General features: G+C 43.7%; 1 protein-coding gene across 6 annotated transcripts in view; it reads left to right on the top strand.

The window, feature by feature from the left end:
- Positions 1-22,424, top strand: part of LOC138259402 (dual specificity protein phosphatase 10-like) — a 39,449-nt gene extending 17,025 nt beyond the window's left edge. For 5 of the 6 annotated variants that reach the window (XM_069207140.1, XM_069207141.1, XM_069207142.1 and 2 more), the window contains 3 exons: positions 6,725-7,881; positions 16,587-16,913; positions 18,341-22,424. In XM_069207140.1, the coding sequence (XP_069063241.1) occupies positions 6,738-7,881; positions 16,587-16,913; positions 18,341-18,606 (1,737 nt within the window). In that variant the 5' untranslated portion in view covers positions 6,725-6,737 and the 3' untranslated portion in view covers positions 18,607-22,424. The remainder of the gene's footprint in view (positions 1-6,724; positions 7,882-16,586; positions 16,914-18,340) is intronic. The other variant, XM_069207139.1, reaches the window with a different exon arrangement.
- Positions 22,425-23,335: the final 911 nt, after the last annotated feature.

Here is a 23,335-nt window from a genome sequence, read left to right on the forward strand (position 1 = left end):
GCAGTGACGTAATGAAACTTGAGCGGGGTCCACATGCAAAGTGGCTGTAGTGTTTTGGGGGGGGGGGGGGGCTTGAACCCAGTCAGGGGGTCTGACGCCCGTGAGCAGTGTACTGTGATGACGGGCCCCCTACAGCGTGACCACCCCCAGCACCACGGAGGCTACGGGAGCCTTTGCTACGCTCCTGAGGCACAGCCGCCCCCCTCCTCAGGCACACGGGGGAGAGCGGGTCTCTCCAGACGGCCGCCCCACACTCCTCTGATCCCCACTGCCTTCCGCTGGTATTTAATACCTGATCATGGCAGTTAATACAGAGCTGTGAGAAACTCCCCGGAGTTTGGTAAAACCTGTACAAAAGTACCTGTTCCAGGTTCAGAAGGTTACTACCCATTCGGGGGATTTTAACCTGAACTTCCGGTCACATTATAGGGAGATAGCAGCCGCGCTGTGAGGCCGCCCTGACACGTGCAGCCAGCCCTGAGTGCTCCTGCGGGCACCTCAGGCCCGCACACGTGAGGCCCAGGCACTGTGCCATGATGTCAGGGAGCCAGGTGCCGTCAAACATCCGGTGCAGGTGTGAACACGGGGCCTAGACACGTGCGATGAAATGCACCAATGATCAGTTACCTAACAATGGGCAGGCAAAGCAGTACAGGTTATACTGTTTCTGGGAACAGCAGCTGCACAAGCTCGTCCCATACGCAGAACAAATACATAATGAATGGCTCTCCAGGGCAAACTTACCTCATACACGGAAGGGGCAGACCACGGGCTGTAGAAGTTAAAGTGTATCTAATCTCTGCCTGCACACGGATATAGCGTGACTAACGCACCGCACACCTTTAAACACGAAGAACGAGAGCAGCGGCGGTTCAACCTTGACCGCCTGTTGGTTTCAAGCAACTGCATATAAAACAACACGCAATTTAAATGAAAAATAAATGGAAGGTAAAGTATTCAGTGGAAAAGTCACTGTTTTATTGTGTGAAACCTATATTGGCTGATGAGATTGCTGCAGATGTTTGTGTGTTTAGTCAGAGAGCCACAGACTTGAAGCCTGGTTGGTGCAGTGGGTTATGGTGACTTGCGTACTTTTAGCTTTACGTGGTTCCAGCGTGTAAAAGCTGTGAGCCAAAGTACTGGGAATATGTAAGTCATTATTTTAAACGTACATTACGCAAAGTAATATATAGACTGCTACAAAATGAGCAAAAAGATTTAAGTCTAAGATAAAAAGTGCTATCAAATATAGATATTAGTAATATGCATGCTAACATTTTTATAAGTATTTATTAAAAGCGCGCACCAGAACTCAGCTGGTAGCACCCTTTCATTAACTCCCCAAAAGAATAAATCTTTGTCACCACGAGGCTTCAAGTGATTCCATCAATTAAAGATAATGATAGTTTCAAAGCAGCCTTTGCGTTTGCAGGTTAACTCGTTTTACATGTTTTACATTTCGTGAAGGTAGTAGAGTAGGCTTCCCGGCGGGAAGGCTTGTTTTTCCTACTTCTAAATCTTTCAGCAGAGGCATCCGAACTGTCAGAATTCATCGTTCTGGACAGTGGACATTTAATGAAAAGTAGGACAACTGTTTTTGTTCAGTTTAAAGTATGGTCAAGTTGGTCCTCACAGATTCATCCAGTACGACCTCTGGTTGTATGTAAATGGAGAGGCTTACAAAGTGCACCACAGTCTACATTGTTAGTGCAAGCTTCCCTCACAAAAGACTTGGACAGCCTAGGCAACAACAACAGATTATAGTGCAAGATACCATCACTCATAAAATAGGTACAGCACAGGCACCCTAGTTTAAGCAACTTTCAAATACAGAACAGGTACTTAGAAATTACAGTTTCAGCTCAAGCAACAGCTGGGCCAGATCTAATCAAACACTGTAGTAACAGAGCAAGTCTTACGAGTGCACAGAACAAGTGGAGCACTGGCAGTGCTCATGCAAGCATCCCTCAGACACATTACTGGTGAAGGCTGCAGTGCGAGCATCATTCTCACGCAGAACAGGTGCAGCATAGGGAGTAAGGAATTCCCTCCTGGCAAGGAGAAGACATCTACAGTATCACTTGGTGTACAGGAACAAAATAAATAATTGTCTCTTTCTAAACTGATGGTGCACTATCACACGGAACAATAAACAGATTCTGTTGCCCACAAAAGGAAATTATAGATATCAGATTTCTCCGACATTATCCACCCGCAAACCGGAATCCATTCTGTCTGAAAGATGGTAGGTGTGACTGACTACATGGGGCACTGTTTGTCTACTCTCCTCCACCCTAGGCGTAAGCGGAGCTACACGCAAAATGCATTCCACTGCACACAACACTAAAACACTTCCCTTGTAAGCTGACACCCTTTGAGTCAGACATAATAAAGTGTACTCGCTCTGTCCATCACTCCAACCAGTCACACCCTGTGGAGTAGTACCAGGTGCGGCCCGTCCTTTAGGACGGAGGGGCCACGCCCCACCTTTGCCCCTCATGAAGGGTGCCGGTCAGGCTGAACAAAAGTCAGCCTGACAGACACTCTTCATGTTCAGGTCAGGCAGCCAGAAGCGAGACATGTGCGATTTGCGCAGTCTCCTGGCTGCCTGAGCTGAACTTTGCTGGGCTGAAGAGGTCACAGCTCCTATGGGTGTGACCTCGGCTCAGCAAAGGTGCCTCGAGGCCCTCCCCCGGGTGACAAGGGATGCATCACCCATTGACTTCGACCTGGACGCTTCAGGTTTAAGCCCTGAATCACCCAGGGCGAGTGTCAATCAGTGACACCTCGTCACAGAGTGTGGTGGATCAGCAGTCTCACTGACCCCATCCCACTCTGTGACGAAGTTGGGACTGCTGCCTTCCCTCACTGGCTTACCTAACGTCAGCCAGTGAGGGAAGGCAGCAGTCCCAACCCTCTGGGACCTCTGAGGCTGAAGGTAAGTGTGTGTGTGTGTGTGATCTTTTTAAATGAATGTTGGGAGCGTGCGTGTATGTTTGAATGTTGATGAGTGTTGTAATGGATGTGCATGCATGCATGTGTGTGTGTGAAAGAATGAGTGTGCGTGCTTCCCGCCCACCCCCCTCCCTCCTAAAACTGCCTGCCGCCACTGAGTAGTATGCTACCCATCATCTGATGCACTTTGTACCCTCATCGGGTATATGAAATACTAATAATGCAATTAAAATACAAATCAAATGAACTTCTACACTCACAGAAAAAGTACAGTTTTGGGAGCACCAGTACAAGCTTTCTGCATGCTGAGAACAGGTGTGTAGTGGACAACAATTGTACAAACTTCCTTTGCACATAGAAAACGTAAACATGGGCTGCAACAATATTACAAGCTTCTCCAACGCATAAACCGGGTACAGCATGCACAGCAGCTGTACAGACCCTTTCACGCTCATAAAATGTACAACACGGGCAGTGATGAAAGCTTCCTTCACACATAGATCAAATGCAACAAGGCCAGCAGGAGTATAAGCGTCCCACATGCCAAGGGAGTGGCTAGACCCAAACTTGGAGGGGTCTAACACTCTATATTTAGAGGGGCAAAACTATCCTTTGAGCGTCAGTTCAGAGCGAGTAAAAATGTAGTGAGCCCTTTTCCAGTTCAGGTACAGTGTGGCATTTGGTATGTCTCTTTTTTTTTGGTAGCATCATGGGGAATATTGATTTTCCTGTAAAAAGGGAAGATAAGTTACGCCTCTGAGAAGGTGGCATATTAGAAGAAGTTTGCCTATCAACTTACTGTTTGGTATTTCTTAGTACGATTGAGAATGGTAGCTCTTAATTGTACAATACCACCTTCCCTGCATTACCACTGAGATCAGGAAATTACCAACCAAAAGATCTCTGCTGAAGTAGAAATGATGTTCCCATCCGTACACCAACGATAACAGGTTGCCGCCAGGGATTTGTAAACTTAATGTTCCCACAATGCAGAAGTGGTGGACGTATGTGATAGATTCTGACAAGAGCTCTGGCGTAGACTAGGGCAATCCATTCAAAAAGTTAAATGTAGTGGAGCGAGAGCTAGAAGAAACTGGTAGCCCAAGGATATCTCTGTAAGTATCACAGGACCACCACAATATGATAAGGAGACTTGGTTATCTACTTTCGTGTATGAGAAAGGCACCTGGAGATCATGATAATAGGGGAAAGCATATGGATTTCCAAGAGAGCAGATCTGTAAGATTCACCTGTGGCTTTCACTGCTGAATCTCCTCTTACCTGAAAAACGTTGATAATTGAGTGTTTAGATGCTAAGCTAAAAGTTCTATGGAGAAGACTCCTGCATTGTTCATTCCTAGTAAACGGAGACGTAAAGTTGCCAGTTGCTATAGTTCAAGATGTACCAAACTGACCCTGTGGTGTTTATTTCTGGAATGTATTTGGCTTGGACCAATATTATTTTGTGCTTTTGGCAGTATCACAAGACACCCCAATTACTCAATCTCACTTGATCTAAGTGATTCATTCCCCGAGCCACAAATATACCTTCAGTAGAGACGTGACCAAATTAGATACCGCATTGTCCTCTTTATGTGTGAGATTAGAACGTTAGCTTTGGGAATGACATGAAAGTAGTCCTGCCATTTAATGGATCCAGGTGATCCAAGCTAGTTCTGTACGAGCTGCCCCCATCTATCTAAAACAACATGGCAAGTAGAGGATTATAACTTGTGGAGGTCCAGTAATGAAGGAGTAGGGAAATGGCTTAGATAGACGTTGCTTTGATATTGTGCATTTTAAAGTAAACTGGGGAAGTAAAACGTTGGGCTCGACATAATGAGATTTAATGTTTTACAGGGGGTCAGAGTTATCCTCTTCAGGATTTTATTGTAAAATGAGCCCAAATCTTGCCATTTTATGGCATAGACAGCTAGTGGTCCTGGTTCGATTCGGATATTAGTGTTTCGCATACTTTAAACAAATCGCAACAAATAGTGATTGCATTAAAGAGCAAACTGTACGAGCTACAGTGGTCTCAGTAAAACAACTATCCCACCCCCAGATATTTGGGAATAGATCTTCCTGTAGAGAGAAGATATGTTCCTAGGTTGTGGCTGTCTAGTTAAAAATAAGCAGACACAGCACGCACATAATGTCAACATGTCTTTGTTGTGTTGGATAGAGCAGGGTTAAGAGAAATATTTTCCAGGGCCCTCTTAATATTTGTGTATACTACCCAGGTTCAGGAGACCAGCTCTGATCATAAGATCTTGAGCAAATGTGCTTGAATTTTACTTCTCTCCTTAAAAAAACATTTAGATACACAAATTGGATAAAAAAAAATTCTACAGCTGGTGAGTAGAGCAGACAGTGCTTGAAATGAAAATAAAGTTCAGGTACTCCCTGCCCCGGATTTCATGTTTGCTGCTAAAATGTGCTGGCAATCTCTCATCGAAAGCATTGAAGCCACACTGGGATGTGCCAGTACCATCCCTTATAAATTAACTAGGTGCAGGTATTGAATACTTGATAGTACCTGCCCAAATAAAGCACTGGGAGGAGGGGAAACGTAATGCAAGCAAAATAACCACGCGCTAACAGAGTCCTACCGCCAACTGGAAAAATAGATGTTGCTTTGGCACATTTCAATGCACCATCAGCTCGCCTGCAAGCACTGAAACTGCCAAAGCCTTCACCTGTAGAGCAAAACAGACCTTGAAGTAGGCACAGTAACAACCTAAGCTTTCTTACTATGTCAGGATCCTGTGACCTGCAGGTTACTGACACGCACATTTCCGCAGCAGGAGCAGCGACCTGTCAGTAACAAGTAGGTCTCGGCTGCAGGCTCAGTAAACCGATGATTATGGGTATCGATAACTGGGTCGATGCTCCAACATTTCAGCCGAGGCTTATCATGGCCTTTGCCACAAACTGTAAATTTGACTTGCATTAGACAACCATAATACTGGGATTATGTGACAATTGTGCCTCAGCTATATGGACATAGACGCCATTGAGTCTGACCCTTACTTGACATATGCCCTGAAACAGTACTTTCACTCTCTTCAACCTTGGTGGAAGGGTGATTTGTACAGGCATGCACCTGCATCACTAGGTCTTTGACATATGAATCCTTTTGTGATAATACCTAACCGTATTAAATGTAGATATTTTTAGATGTGTGGGGTCATTCGCATTGTCACCACTTTGTCTAGCTGGGTAAAGTAGTTGGACGTCGGTGAAACCAGCTGTTAGCATCCTTTTTCAATACCCACCCCCACCAGCCAAGAAACACATAACACTGGAACCAGGTCTCGACCCTGGGAAGGAAAACATTTTGGTTCTCCTGGTGCCCTGTTGTATCGCCAAGCTGTGCAGACCTCCTAGAACAGTGTCTATTTTTTCCGATTACAGGAAGAACCAGAAATATGCTAGACTCCATGGCAAATGCACGTCATGGGATCTTCCACTGACATGAACAGCCACCTTTTTGTGGAAATAAGGTGCAAGTAACACCGATCCCCTTCCTGTGGAAGAAATTCCATTTACAAGAACATTTGCATGATAAGAATATATCTCCTCTGCCATCGCAGTCACAAATGCAACTATAACATCTGCTCCCAGTGCCTGGGCTTTTAGCTCTCTGTATATGTTGTGTGTGTGTGTGTGTTCCATTTGCAGTGTTTTGTGTGTGATTATGCACTCTGTTTTGTGCCCCTTCTGAAAGTTCACTACCTTAATTTACACTTTTCTTCTTTTACCACAGCACAGTCTCCCCAATGCCTCCCTCGCCTCTTGAAGAACGTCTTGTGGCGATCCAAAGGCCCAAGACCTTGGATCTTCACTTCGACCGGTCCTTTAGCACAGCGCAGCGGTCGACTCTCCATGTGAAAAAAGGCCACCAAGCTGCCAAGGACCACGCCCAGCGGGACGCAGCCTATTCTCACCTCCTTGACAGCAAGATCACAAAAACCCCCAAGTCCAAACTATCCACCCACCTAGACTACAAACCCAAAGACATCTTGCAGCGCCTGAAATTAATCAAGCTTTTCACCCGTCACAGCGCAAAAGACAAGCAAAGCCCGTCCAAGGAGAACTACAAGCCACCTCGGCTGCTGGGCTGCATTAAGGCACAGTCTCCCATTTCATCTAACTTATCCAGTCCAGAGGCTTCCTGTGGCCAGTGGGCTATGCACCCACTGAAGTGTGGCTGCCGTGGCTGCTGGAGGTTCGCCCGCTGTGAGGAGGCTGCTAGCTTTGGTTGCTTGCCCTCCAGGCCAACCCTTAAATCATTAAATTGCTTTTCCAGCGCATCCAGTCTTCAGTCTCTGGCCTGCTCCAACTGCAGCCCCCCAATGAAGAAGCTGGGCTGCCTGCCATGTGGGTCCGCCCTTAAGTCTCTGGCCTGCATCACCTGCAACCCCTCAGTCAAGTCAGTCAGCAGCTCCTGTAGCTTTTGCAGCAGTGACCCCATTGTCACATATGACCCGCAGGGATCCTCCTTCAGCTGCAATTATGATGATGACTATAGCGTGCGTACCATCTGGCCAGAGGAGTTGGCAAAGAAGATGACCAAGTGCAAGGTGCACACTCAAACACCTATGATCCTAGACTGTCGTAACTTGGTTGAATACACGAAGAGCCATTTGCAGGGTGCCATGCACTTTAGCTGCTCTGACACAGCAGGGCGGCGTCGCCTGCAGCAGAGTAAGCTGGCCATGTTGGACTTCATCACCTCCCGGGATGGTCGCGACTCCTTAAAGAGGCTCTGGCCCAAGGAGCCAACAGCAACCTGCAGCGCTGGTGAGCAGGCACCGGCACCCAGCATTGACCAACCACCCAAGCCACCGACCGCCCAGAACCTGCACCTGGTACTCAATTCCCTCAACAGGCCATGTCCAGATCCCTCACCTGCAGTCAGAGGTAAGTTTGACAGCTCATGCTCTGTTCTCCTGGTAACTCCATGCATGAAGTCTTCCTTTCTCTTCAATGTGGGTGAATAAGAAATGACCATGTGTTCTGCTTTCCCTCTTATCTCATATCCAAGCTTACAGAACCTCTCTGGAATGCACTTCTGAGTTTAAAGAAGACATTTATTGTTGTTAATTCCCCACCCACAAGTTCCTGAGAGACTAAATTAGTAGATTGGAAGCACACGTTCAAAAGTAGTCGCTGCAATGAAAGCAAAATATATCAAAGTACTTCTCAGTTGCAATGTACACAGCAAATATAGGTGAAGACATTTATAGCATAATTTCAAAGCAAAGCATAAAAGTCAAAATTCATCACCGTATGGGCAAGTAGGGCCTATATTCAGCTTCATCTTTCTGGGGTCTGCAAGTTGATGACTCCGGTCAACTGCGAGAAAGATATTCTCTACCCAAACGGGAGGCAGGCAACTGACGTCTAGTTCCTGTCTGAAGTCAAGCAGATTTAAATCTAACTCACCGAAGCCCAGAGTCATCCTTAAAAGCAAACTCAGTGTGAGAGCCGAAGAACCTTGGAGAGGGGCCAATTCTCCTGAGCTCACCGTTCTCAGACTGGATTGCGAGGTAAACACAAAATCTACGTGCTCTTATCAGCTAAGTTCTGGTGTGAAGAAAACAGCTTGGTCCATCTTGTGAAAAAACACAGCTTGCAAAAACACAGCTCATCTGCAATGTCTCAACTGCAATGTCTAATCCCACGTTAAAGCCAATAGGCAGCTAACCTACATATCAAATGTAATGTCTAATGTCATTTCAAAGCCAATACGCAGCTAAACTGAATATCAAATGTAATGTCTAATGTCATGTCAAAGCCAATAGGCAGCTAACCTAAATATCAAATGTAATGTCTAATATCATGTCAAAGCCAATAGGCAGCTGGACTGAATACAAAATGTAATGGCTAATGCCATGTCAAAGCCAATAGGCGGAATGGCTAACTCCATGTTAAAGCCAATAGGCAGCTAAACTGAGCAAAACATATAATGTGCTACTGGTGAACATTAAGCAACTAATATGCGCAGTGGTGAAACACAAAGTCATTGATCAAACACAATTAATAGCATCACACCATGAGAAGGGGTAGAATACTAGCATTTTTGGTGTGGTCCTTTAAGTCTATAGCACAACTATGGGCCTGATTTAGAGTTTGGTAATGTCAGGAAATCTTTAGTTTGTGCAGTAAGTACTAAATCTGGAACAACATCCTGCTGCTTGAGTTTCCTCCATCACAGACTCTCCATTGTACAGAAAATGTCCCCTCTGGGTTAATCTCAGATTTACCACTTCTACATTTTTACAAAAAATGTAACCCCAGTACTACTGGTAGCACAGTGGCTTCTTACTTGTTGTAGACTCTGGTTCTGCAGTTCCTGAGTTTGAAAGCAGAGCTGCCACACAGTTCCTTACTATCACCTTACACACAGCACAGGTCCACACTCCTGCCTTGTAACGTAGAGACAAAGTAGCCAATGTTTGAGTGGAATATAATGTTTGTCCTTCTAGCACAATTTACGAAACAAAACCGATACATATTATGGACAGTATTCTGTCTAATAAAGGTTAATGGGGTGGGGATTTTTACAGCAACAGTTAGTTCTTGACTGCAAGAACAATATACATCTGTTAGGAGAGTGTTTTTTAATATCCATTTACGCAAGACTGCTGTCTTTTCGTTCTATGCATGAAATAGCTAATGTCATTGGATCTCATCCCAGCCTACCCATCAGCCTCGAAAGGTAGGCTGTACCACCTTTGCAAATCATGTAATTTAGGCATTTCCACGAAGGCACGTTGTCTCTAGGCCCAGCTAGTAAAGACCTTTGAGTGATTATCTCCACTAACTGTCTAGCCAACAGTGGCAGCTGTGGTATTCTGATGGGGGGACTCAGTCAAGCCCAACAGGTTATCCTTGCACCACACCCTCTTGGAAATCTCGTTGATGCAAAGGACCTGAAAAATTCATGTGGGGAGTCCTCCAGTTGGCAAAAATAATGTTGCTTAGAGAACTGAAAACCCTTGCGTTTTTCTGCCGTGGCGGCAGTATTAGGGTTAGACCGTGAGTGTGTTGGAACTGACATTGTTATTCCTTGAATTTGTACTGCTTATTTCTTGTCTGAAATCTTGGGACATGTAGCTCTGTCAATAAATACGGTGTTAAAAGTGACTGCTATCTTTTCCCGTTTGAGCCGCTTCCCTGTAGATCTCTGTAAGCAAATCTTGAGTGCCGAACCTGATGTCATAATAGTGCCACCCGCAGCTGATGTCTTGGAACTGCTTTCCCAGTTTGTAAACTATCAACATGATGGTATAGCATTAACGCTGCCTGATTCTCGATGACATTACCTTTGGAGCACTGGTACTCTGTCCCACCAGGCATAATTTGCTCCTGAGTCTGGGACTTATAGGTGGAGGATACCCTGTAGCTCACAAATACAAAGGTTCAAGGACATGCTGCTTGCATTTAGCAGACTCCTAAGTATTGTAGTGCACCATCGCTTCACCTCAAACTTCTTAGCGCTTTCAGGTTGGCAGGTGTTCAAATCCTGGAGCCACTAGTACTTAGGAGAACACTTGGAGACGGCTCATTGTGGGATGTCGGTACATCAGCCCCACCTTTTACTTTGCAAAAAACCTTTAGTGACAAAGGGGTTTGGTTTAGCATTATCTCTTTGATGCAAGTCCTACAGCAGCCTTGCAATTCCATGACTGAGACCTACATGAATCACTGCCAGTGCCCAACCCAGCCCTGCAGCACCCCGGCTACTCCATCACCTGGGCCGTGCACAGATTCGCCACTGCACCTCAGTCTAACACAGGAGCACGCCTTCTAGTCCAGTGGTGGACCCATGTCTGGCTCCGCAAATGCACCTCAGTCCTCATCACCTGCCTTGCCAACCACTCCAATATGTGCACCAGGTTCTGACAGTGAACGTCCATCCTGTCCCTCAGCCGCATAAGAACGACCATTAAAGGCAACATCCTAACTGTATATAGCCTATTTTTGCGCTTGCATAAACAGTGCATTCCCGAAGGAAACCTATTTGGATAAAGCATACTTTGTGGCAAAACATCAGTCGTTAGCACTGACAGGATTACTTTCTGTGACTGATGTGCTTTTTTAGAGGGCACCACCATGCATAACAGAAAAGTTAGCTGCAAAGAAAACATGAAATTTAGTACAAAGACCCAAACTGTGAAGTAACTAAGGAAGGGTTATACCAAAAAATGAAAACTAGAAAGATTGGATTTAAATCTAATAATTTACTACAAAGATGTAGGCTCAAAATAAGAACTAAACACAGAAAAGCATGTGTCTGAAATACAGGTGAAAGTGATAGGCCTGACCAGAAAACTGCCAAAGGCGGGCATAGATGCCCAGACCAAAAGGGTAAACAAGAAAAGCCAAGAATATTGTATTCACAACAAAGGTATAGGCTTAAATCTAAATAAAAAACGGGAGAGCCCTAAGTGAGAAGGCACACAAGAAGGGATAAATCCAAGTCAAACGTTACCAAGAACCTACAACCCCGAGTGAGGATGTATAGAACAAAATAGTTTGCGTGATACAAAAGATAACGAAGCAAGGAGCGACCAAAATCCGTAAAAACTCCAGTATACAACAAAGGAAAATTAAGATCCAAATCGAATGGTACATGGCTATGGGAGAGAGCAAAACCGAGGCACACAAAAGAACAAGGAAGAACTAGGCTCAAACTGCGCGCCTTAGGTACCGCGCAAATGAGCGCCACGTTTTGGGGTGGGCGCGAGACAGGGCTGGCTCCTGGCAGCTGTCACTGCCTGCTGACAACTCTGTCTTTTGTGGTGGGGGAGCGTCCATCTGCTCCGCGTTGACAGCTGGGCCTTCCCCCTACAAAGGGGCCTGAGGGGTGTCTTGGGCTCCGGGGTGATGTCATCTCATACAGCGGGCACCGGAGCAGCTGGTGTCGTAGGGTTGGGGGTAGGGCGTGTCCCCGCCCACTTGTGACCTAGGATAAGGCAATTAAGGTTTGGAAGGTATTACCTCATCGCTTGCGTATCCCCACCCGCTTCCTCTGCTGTACGTGGCGAGGCCTCTGACACCGCAGGCATTCTTAGGCTGCCATGCCTGTTTAGGAGTGCCATGGGCATTTTGATTTTTTTTAAACTATAGAGATTTTTCAACGCTTTTAATTATCCCCCTCCTAAATTAGCCTAACTCGATTACAAGTCAAAGGGCAAGTAAGTATTTTTTTTCCAGTTGGGAGTACGGTATTTCCGGGAATGCACAGACCAGATCGTACGGGCTCAGACACACACCGGATCCCATACCTTAACCATTCTCAAACAACAGAGCCATCTCTCTGTTTGCGCAGTCCGTATGTCACGTTACACACAGACCTTACAGACTCTTGTCTCGAACAGCCGAACTATTCCCAGGGTCACACAGGTCTTCCAGGCACAGACTGCAGTGTGGGCAGGCTGAGATTTAAGACAGACGTGGTATCCCTCAAACTTAGACCTCTTAGGAACATGCTGCAGAGGTACCCACCGGGTGATACAGGGCTTGCGTTTCACTTTCGGGTCTAAAGTAGCTGAACTGCCCCTTGGGTTTTACCGACTGTATAGGTCACATTACGCAGCCCATACTGATTTTTGTCTCAGACAGCGGAACTATCCCTCTGGTTCCACAGATTTTCCAGCCACCGACGCCAGAGCTCTGTCAGAGTGTACAGGTTCAGAGTAGTACATTCTCCGCACTTAGACCTCACAGGCACATGCGGAACAGCTAGCCCTCAGGCCGCAGGGGGCTTTTTGGTTCAGGCTTGGACAGCAGAGGTTTCTTTTGGCGTACAGAGAGCTCTTATCAGGTGATGGACCTATCCCTTTGGTTTCACCGATATCTTGCCTCAGATTTCACACAGAACTGCTACCCATCAGCCTGCCCAGATCTCACTGCCTCTGGTCTCTGCCAGCCGAGTTATCCCTCAAGTTACACAGATCTAAAAGACTCCTCTCTAGATCGCATCTTCCCTCCGTGAAGGGGGTGGGCATTGTCTTGCTTTGTTCTCTGCTTCCATTGTCTGTGGTGGAGAATGCCTCTTTTGCCTTCTCCTTAGCCTGGTGTTGGTAATGTTCATGGTCACCAGGACTTTCTCCCTTGGTAACCAAGTTTGCCTTTGTGCATCTATTTTACTGCTCCTTTTGTCTCTTCTAGCAGCTACCAGAGGCACAGAGTGCCAGTGAAATAGCATGAACAATGTGGTATCCAGGGCCACTGAAATTATGCAGAAAGGAAGCAACAAATTAATGAGCAGAGTTAACAAAATTAGTATTAAAATTATGCAGCAAGAAAAGCCATATTGTGCAGCATTATGTGGCACATTATAAGGCAATATTACTTCACTATTTTGACATTTTTACAACTTTAGCACTATCTGGGCGTAGGTTGCTCATCATTAGAATCAATGTAATACCTAAATATAGCAATCAAATGAAATAAAGCATCTTTTAGAAATATTCTAAACCCATTTTAGGAGTCAGTAGCCTTTTACTGACTGCTAAAATGGGTTCAGAAATGGCTAAAGAATCACGATTCGGAAGGGGTGTTTTGTATGCTTCCTTTTCAAATAAAGATACCTGTCCATATGCATCAGCGGTTTAGGGCCAAAATAGCTGTCACAAAATATTGACAAGTTACCAATCCATAAATTGGCGCCATTTGTAAAAGGGAAGGGGTCCCTTTGGGACACCACTTTCTTGTAAATGTTAGAAATAAAATGTTCAGGAGTAGGCAATCTAAGGGGCAACTGCAAATTATCAAACAAAAAAAGTTAACTGTTCTTTTTAAACTGAGCCCAGTTTTCTTTTTGGAAAACAGGCTGCATTTAAATAAAGGAGAAGTTTACTTTATTGAAATGCGATCCCAAATTTGTCTGTCTGCTGACCCCAGCAGGCCACGATGAATATGTGACAGAACAACTAGGTCCTAAACAACTATAGCCTAAACCACTACTGCTAAACAACTAAAAAGTCTCTACAACTAAGTACTGAACAACTACTGTCTGAACAACTACTGTGTCTGAATAACAATTGCCTGAACAACTAATATATATATATATTCTAAACAACTAATAAACCATAAAAACCAAAAGGAAAACCTTACCTTAAAATTAGTTGTTCAGGCAATTGTTATTCAGACACAGTAGTTGTTCAGACAGTAGTTGTTCAGTACTTAGTTGTAGAGACTTTTTAGTTGTTTAGCAGTAGTGGTTCAGGCAAGTAGTGGTTTAGACCTAGTTGTTCAGGATGTTTCCCGGCCACAATCCTTGTGATAGCATGCAATCTTAATGAGTCTCAATTTCAATTTGCGATTTACCAGACTTACCACATTGCCTCCTCGTACATTGTGTGTGCAATTGACCCATCAGGGATAAGACATAAGATGCACATCATAGACAAAATGTTACGTTTGGTACAATGTGAAACAAGTTTTTTTCCAACAGGATTGGCAAATGATAAAACAGCATATGGAATGCAATATTAATTCTTAAGGATGTGGGATATTCAGAAATGTATCACCTGGTGCCTCTGCTACGGAGAGAATATCAACCTCCCCTCCCAGCAGATGTAGACACCTCCATGTGAGCAGTCCTGTTTAGAGCACTGGCTGTCACTAAGTTTCTTTTTCGAAATATAAATAGGAATCACTTTGCAGCTCCCAGAAGTGAAACGCTGGGGAACTCCTGCTGGTTGCTTTGATGGAACGTTCATCCTAACACTGTTCACTTTTTATTTCTGTAGTCTTCTTCATGACCCAATTTGTTAAAAAAAAAAAATTGAAATTAGGTGAGCATGAGTGGCAATGTAGGATACATGAGCAGATGGTTGTTTGGTTGTTTTGGTACTCGTTTTATTAAGTGAATTTCCTATGCACAAATTAATGAGACAACGTGGAAGCAAGACGTTTACATAGGAAGTACTAAGTTCGAATGTTTTGGAACTCATAAACTGAAGGTTGTAACCTGGGAGGGAATGAGGAGTTTCTCATTCATGGAGTGGAGGTTCTGGGCGGTGATTTGTTGGGAAAGCTTTATGGCTAAATTGGAACTGTGTCATACATGCCTCGGACGCCAGGGTAAGTAGAGGTCTTTTTCGAAGGATGACCAGCCCAGTTTGTCATTAAAAGGCGGTAGGTCAGATATAAGAGGGAATTACTGGCAAAGTTATTTGCTTTGTCTAGAAGGGGAATGAATACGGAGATAGACCAATCAGGAGGCTCTTGCAATGGTGTAAGTAACTTATGACTAGAGTCCTCCTTGAACATTGCCCACGGAGATAGGATTTAACCTCATTTTGTTACGCTCTCGTCCTCAGCATCGTGTTAATTTGTCTTCTTGTATATAGAACGGCAGCTGAGTGCTGTGATTCCCTCTTCTAAAGCACAGTATCCTAATATTAATTGACATTAAGTTTCCCCATGATCCATTGGGCCTATTTGTTTGTCTTTGTATCATGTGATAGACCAGTTCAAATTACCTTGGGAATCCAGGAAACAACTTGTTTAAGAGGCTGGTAAGCCAGTTATCTGGGAGGCTCCCAATCCCGTGGCTCTCTAGAGTTAAGAACCAACTTTTGTTTAATTCTGGAAATTTGGGCTCTTTTACTACTATTTTTGTTTTTAAAAGTGATTTATAATCTTTGCTACTTCTTTATGTCCCATTCTAAATCCCGCTTCCTAACTTTTTCCGAAGGTAATTTATTATGTGTGGTATTTTTGTGCATAGATACCGTTTTAGTGCTTTTGAAAAATAGGTGGGTGACATTTTTTGTTTTACCTAAAATAGGTTTACTTGTATTTTGTACCTCCTCAAACAGCTGGTAAACACGAAATCCCCCAAATTTTGTTTAGTTGGAAAGTGAAGCACACTGATTCCGAGACTCCTAGGGAAAATTTCAGAGGCCTATTCCCAAAACCACTTTCGTGTACGTAAATTAGTACTCTAGTAGTATTCTTTTTTACATACTCTTACATGTCCTCGTGATTTGCACCAAATGAACTAAAATGTGAATAATATAGGAATAATTGTGGAATATTCAAAGTACAAATTGGAGAGACTATGCGCCTTTGCATTTTTATCATTAGGGAGTTTCAGGGCTGATCTCGAATGTATGTAAGAGTAAGTAAAGTCATCCTGTAGAACTCTTGTGAATCAGCCCATGAGTTCCCTGGGAACTAAGGGATGCTGTGTGAAGTCAGTCACTAAGAAAATTTGAGGACGAGCTGTAGTTTCGGGTATGTTACAACAATTTGTGTCATCTTGAGTCACTCGGGTATCTGATTGACCACAAATGCTAGTTCATAGGAAAAAAAACAACTCTAACAGTTCAGTTCACCACAACTTAGAGTTGTGAGGCACCCCATCTTCAAGGCTGTGGGAGACATCAAGCAATGGAAGGACTGGTTAGCTACCGGGGTGGCAGTGCTCTCTACAGTAACATACAGTAGATCCTGAAGATAAAACCTTTAAACTTTGACTCATTGTTTCAAGTCACATACAGGTTGGCATAGAAATCCAAAATTTTGCATCAAGTTTTATAAGTATTCAATATATTGGGCAAACCGTCATTCACGAGTTAAACCTTATTCTGTGTGCTCCGCAGGTACCACCAGCACTTCTGAAGAAGACCAGGAGAATCCACAAGATGTCATCTCCAGGCCACTGGAGAACAGCGGGGGGTTGCTGACCCCTGACATTGAGAACGCAGAGCTGAGCACAATCCTCCCCTTCCTGTTCCTGGGGAACGAGCGAGATGCCCAGGACTTGCAGAGCATGTTGGGTCGAAACATTGGTCATGTCATCAATGTCACCACACACCTGCCCCTCTACCACCTGGAGTCCAGCAACGTCCGCTACAAGAGGCTGCCAGCTACAGACAACAGCAAGCAGAACCTGAGGCAGTACTTTGAGGAGGCCTTTGAGTTTATTGGTAGGTGGCGTGCTAGGCTAGGGTCGATCTTGGATTTGTCTGCCATATTCCTACATATTGGCATGTCTATGCATACTGTCTCTTGAAACAGTGAGCCAGGAGATGAGCAAAGCAACAAGGCATGTACCCTTCCTTTGTTGAGTTTGATGCTTGTTTATCTTTTGCTTGTTGGGGGAAATAGGCCTGTGTGTAATGTAAATGACTTGTTTCTTACGTAGAGCTTGATAGTGTGGAAAATAAATTATGGATATATCCGGCATTCCAATTACCCAATTTAATTGTACTAAATTTATGAACCAATGAAGAACGAACGGATGACTTGGTTTTCTCGTGGTTTGCTCTTGTGGCATACAGATGTTAGTAGTGAGTATGTAAGCCAGCAGGATGGATCAGTAAGTTGAAGACTCTGCAGAAGTATGCACTCATACACTGGTCACAGGTCCACTCAGCCCTCCCTATTTTCGAGGTCAGTAAACTGAGTACATTAAATTGGGTAATAGTAACACGTTATTTATAGAGCCTAGAAACAGAACAAATCCAAATAAGATGCACTGTGTAAAAAAAATAAGTCCTTACTATTAACTAATTGAACCTTCTTGTGTGTGCAGTGGGAAGTACGAAAGGCAGATGTAGCAGAATGTTGGGTCTGCATTTGTTCCTTGGTGGATGTTGACAGTGTCTTACTGCCTGCGCGTAGGGGTCTTTGTGCATGGAAAGGCGATGACCATTCAGTATTTTTATTAACCAAGTGTGTTACGGAATGTTTTTTGCGTGTTTCCCTAAATTGGTCCAGGTAGAGCTATACTGCCTGTTTGGGAGGAGTCTCTAGATCAGGAAAGGAGATAGCCATTCTTTTGAATTGCTTACTCCAGGGTGTTTCAGGAAGTAGTGTGTGGGTCTTCCTTGATAGAGGCAGTTCTTAACAGTTAGTGATGTGTCTGGGCGAGTGAAGACAGGAAGTGTTTCTGGTGTGTAGCAGGACGTCGTATGTGTGTATGTCCGTTTTTGGTCAGAGAAGAATGTAGCACAGGTCTGTGAATGGCTCTGTACTGCAGTGTGTAGCAAAACATTAAATGCTGGTCCCACCAAAACGCCAACTAACACGTTCTTTCGCCCCACATTGTGGAGACCTATTGGCTCTTTTGTCTGTCTGGTTGGGCAACAGAGTATGCATCAGAATGTAGATGTGGGTTCATTCTTGGATTTACTATCTGGTTGTCTGATTGGAGGAGTGGCGGTATCTGTCCCTTGTTGAGCCATTGGAGGCTTTTGCAGGATGTTTGGGAGGGAGTCACTGGGGAGAGGCTATCACTGTTCTGCCTAGTTGTGTAGCCAATTTTCATCAGCATGTGGATGGGCTACATAGCTTATTTGTGGAGAAGTTTTTGCTGAGGTAGGTGATGATTGTTCTTTTTGTCTACTTGCAGAGGAGGCCCAACAGTGCGGAAAGGGTGTTCTTGTGCACTGTCAGGCAGGCGTCTCGCGCTCTGCCACCATTGTAATTGCCTACCTGATGAAGCACACCCTGATGACCATGAGCGACGCCTACAAGTATGTCAAGGGCCGACGGCCAGCCATCTCACCCAACCTCAACTTTATGGGGCAGCTGCTAGAATTCGAGACAGACCTAAACTCTGGGGTCACACCTCGCATCCTGACGCCGAAGCTCACCGGGCTGGAGACTGAAGTGTAGAAGGATCTAAGGGGTGTAAACACAGAGGGTGGTTGATCTCAGGACACCTTTTGAAGGGGGGTGGGATAGGGTTGAGGGGAAGGACAGGAGCAGGGACAAGAGTGTGTGCAATAATGAACTATGGTGAATCATGATTCAAAGCCAAGTGTAACTTGAACTCCCAAGGAGGACATCATTCTCGGCCTGCCCACTCCTGCAATAAGTGGGGACAATTCAAGTGGCTGTAAGGGAGGAAATGGGTCACAAGATCTGAGACCAAGACCGACGCAAGTGCAGACACCTCAGTGGATGTGTAAGCAGCTTCAGATTTCAGCTGACATTCTTTTATGGTTTGCAGAAAGGAAAATGTCTCTGCCTCAATACAGAGAAACAAGGATGCTTTCTCTTCTATGGCAGAGTTCCTATCGGCTGCCCCACCGCTTACTTTTTCAATCTCCAATATGGCTGCTGCTTCTCCTCAAGGTCATGCGAGAGTTGGAAGAGGGGCTTGTAGGAACCTCCAGCCCACCAGCACAAATGTGGGATGATAAATTCTAATAATAGATACATTTATCTGAGCCAGTGCAGGGGTGTTGCTCCACCTTTAAGCCTCCCAGGGAGGGGGCTTTTTGTGACCAAGTTCTCCCCGAAAAGGGACACAGAGACTGGGATCTCCTGTTATTTGTTACTTTGTATGTATATGTCATATATTTGTGTTTCTTCTTAGGAAATCTCAGGATTACAGGTTTCTTCCAGGCTCGCAATGTGGACCGAATACAGTGACAGGGTAGGTTACTAAGTTTGCAGATAATCAGATAGAGATTTAAGATATGGTGCGTAAATTGGGGCCACTACCCCAGTCACCTCTTCAAAGATGCCCAACTGTCATCCTGTCTATATCTTTGCAGCCAAAACCTCTGCCCACCCTTAGAAAGAATTTGTGTGCCTTTTTTCTCAAAAACTTGATGTAGCTTACAGCCCACTGCAGACGCTAAATTAAATTTTCTACTTGAAAACAACAATAAAACTGAGTAACAGAAGGTTTGTATCAACGAGGCGGCTATACAAATGCGTGGGTGATGAGGCTTATGAAGGATGTACAAAAAAACTAAATAATTTTCCCACCTCAACCCTTCTACACGCATACTTAACGTTGGTACTAAATGAAACACAAGTCTTTAGTGCAATCATTTTAATGGAAACTCAAACATTGTTCCAGTGAACAGTGGTCCACTTATCTGTTTTCCATTTTGTTTTCCTTACTAGTTCCATTTTTAGAAAAGTTGTTATTGTAAACAAATCACATATACTCAGCTACGAAAAAAAACAATGAAACATCCAGACCATGCCTACAATTTATTTCTAAATTAGAGCTCTGGATCTATCACTTTTTTTTTGTATTGAGAAAAGAGCCACACAAATTTGTTGTGAGACCAGAAAGCAGTGGACTTTTTATAATCGTTTTTTTTCAGGTTGCCAAAGTCCAATAGAGGAAATGCAGCATTTTGTATTTGCCCCATCAGGGTGGCATGATCTTCATCTAATGCCAAAAATGTAATCCATATATAACAGACTGCCAAACTGAGCCATGGATCAGCAGCACCTTAGGGCATGAGTTGTCACGCTGATCACTTCCCTCTAATGTGCCAGAGCCAACATAGCTTCATTCGCGGGCTGCAGGGTCTTTAAGAGTTATCTAAGGGTATTCAACGGGGTCAATTAGCACATAGAAATAGCACCTCGGAAGAACAGACAACTTGTCTAGTTTTAGCACCATGTGCCCTCTAAGAATTTTTCATCCTCAAACATAAAAAGGGCTAGAATGGCGCTGTCTCTGGTCTTCTCTGAGACCACTCCCCTAGTCTCCCACCCAAACTGCCTTACTGATGTACACTCCCACAACAAATGGGGAAAAAGACAACACATGGCTGAAATTTCCAAAATATGTGCATTAATGAGGGGCAGGCCGCAAGATGCAGGCTTACCTACGACTCTTCTTCCCTGCAAGGGAGGGGAGCTACAGTTTTGAAGTTCGAATGGTGTCCTGTAGGTACCTCAACTCCGTGATACTGACTTGCACTATATCATCAAGAAGTAGATGTGGAGTTAAAATAGTAAATCTGTGCTTCTCTGTATATGCTTATCCTTTTGGATATGTTGGTAGTCAGTATAAGTGCAGGTAGATATTATTGACCTCCATAGCGTGACCCATAACCCTTGCAAGAAGATGGTGTTCAGTATTACTGTCCAGTTTAGACCTTCCTCTGTAAGAGGCCAGTTGGTTCTGCTGGAAACCCAGGGAGTGCAGGGACCTTGACAAGGCTTTGAAACAAGTGACTGACAAAACTGCACCGCTTTTTCTGTACAATTAAGAAAGACCTCTCATTTCAGTCTGCCATGGACTGAATCTACTTAAGCTGTACAAAATCTCCCAACAGGCTCCCTGTCTGCCTCTAACACATCATTTTACTGTCCTCACTGGGAGTCAGTTTGTAACTGCGATCAGAGCATGAACATCCAGTAGCTGAGTTTAGCCTTAGAATGCCCCTGTTATAACCCAGTCATGACATTTTGCAAAGCTATTTCATTGGAAGATGTTTTGCACTTGGCATTGTTTTGTTAAATTGTGCCAAATACATAACCTGACAGAGAATAAGGGCTGGTTATTTCTGCTTGCGTACAAGATGCAATAAGTCATGTCTGCTCACCTGCTTTCCTTCTCCATTGTTCTCCTCTGCCAGTCGTTGTGAATAATTTACTGATACTTTTAGGCGAGCGAGTCTCCTTCTTTGAATTGCAGGTGCCACAAGAGGAATTTCAATGGCCCTCGCACCAGAATTTGCAAGCCTTTGTCTTGATTACGCATCTTTACAAACTGACATTTTAGTGGTTTTGTGATTTCTTAGTATTTAATTCCATTCTTATTTCACACACAAGCCAATGGACAGTCCAAGAAATTAGACATTTGTGTCAGATGGCTCCCTTTTTAATGCATCTTGTTTAGTTTGCCATTTGGTGAGTCAATTTGTGCCAGTGTCAGAATAAGCTATTCCTTTGTGTTGCCCTTTCACCCATTGACATTTCACTCTTTGATTTGAACCCTTGCAGGCTGTTGGTCGTTCTGAGCACTATTTGGGCAAGTTGAAACACAGATACATCGATAACCGTCCAGGGGACAAACACTAGGTCTAAATATTTGGCTAAACAGATGTCTAGAAACTCTACAGAGCCATTCCTGATTGTCCCACCCGGCCTCATTTTCTAATGGTCTGCACAGAAACTGAAAGGATTTATTTAACAGTAGTTCACATTTATAACAGGAGGAATTACCTCTCTGTGTAGGGGAAAGAATGGCCGAAGGTGGAGGGAGGATGACAGAAAAAATTTAAAACTGGTGAAAAAAAGACTGTCAGGGAACATTTCCTATTTTTTTCTTTTTTTTTTTGATGTGTGCAATGATTTTGCTCTCCTTTGTGTTGTGTATTTTCAGCATTTTCCTTTTTTCTGGAAGAGTCTTGTGAATCTAGGCAGCCTCTGACATCCAATGTTCATGTGTTGTATTCTTTAATGACTCTATGTTATTTATTCATTTTGGTACCTGTAATATTTATTGGGATCGGAAACACTAGTAATTTATTTAAATAAAGATTTGAGGTTTTGTATTCAAACAAAAATATTGTGTGCAATGTATTTTGCATGTCAACAGTATAGTACAATACAATCTTCATTCGCAAATCACCAGGCTGGACCATATGGTGTTTCATTTAATTTGTTGGTTAAGGGGCGAATAACTGTTCAGTTGCATATTTGTATCCATCACTGCACGTATCAGAATTTAAAGTTTTGCTGTCATTAAAACCCTCACAGTTTTCCCCCCCAATAAACTTTGGCAGGTTAGATATGCTGATGTTTACCTGGGAAGATGAACAGTTACTGACATGTAGAACTGGGTGTGGTAAGCACCAAATTCTGCATTTTTTCTATATTATGTCAACTTGAAGTGCTATTTAGGAAGGTGCTAAACCATGTAGCTTTTGCAATGTATTGATAATAGAATCTACTATTGGACTAATATCTGTTTAAATATGAAGGAACATGGTTTCTGGATACAAGATTAAATTCAGATTCCTGCATAGATTCCTCTAAAGCCATCAACTAAAACACTTAAAGGAACCCCTTTATTTATTCAAATGTGTTTACATTATTAAATGATAGAGTGAAACATTTTTCTCTTTAGGAAGTTGCTTAAATCAGAGACATTTCGCAAAGTAATCTACCTACACTTCAAGAAGGAAGGCAAGCGTTGGAAAAGATTACCTATATGCACAAAATCTCGATCCTAAAGCACCCGGTTTCTTTCCCAAATTGATTTGTAGATCTCTTCTTTTCTCCCCAATTGAAAAGTTGACCCATTTCAGTGTTTTAAGATTAAGCGTAGTGTAATTCAATAATCTGTTCTAATTTTTTTCATGCATTGGAATTCTTTCAAAATTAATTCCAACCTAGTAGCAATAGTTTATTGTATCCAAAGTTAGAATGAAGAATCTTCGATTTTATATTTGTTTTCGTTGTTCAGAATGGAGAGCATGGAGTTTCCATTTAATGTTGACCCATGACACAAAGCACCTTTAAAAAGGTTACTATCAATTTCAAGCTCATCCCAATTTGGAAGACATGCTTATGTGATGGCTGAGATATTGCAATAACATGATCATCTTTAAGAAGGATGGCAAACATGTAATATTTAGGT

This window comes from Pleurodeles waltl, chromosome 9, assembly GCF_031143425.1.
Source record: "Pleurodeles waltl isolate 20211129_DDA chromosome 9, aPleWal1.hap1.20221129, whole genome shotgun sequence".
In the NCBI taxonomy this organism is placed as follows: domain Eukaryota; kingdom Metazoa; phylum Chordata; class Amphibia; order Caudata; family Salamandridae; genus Pleurodeles; species Pleurodeles waltl.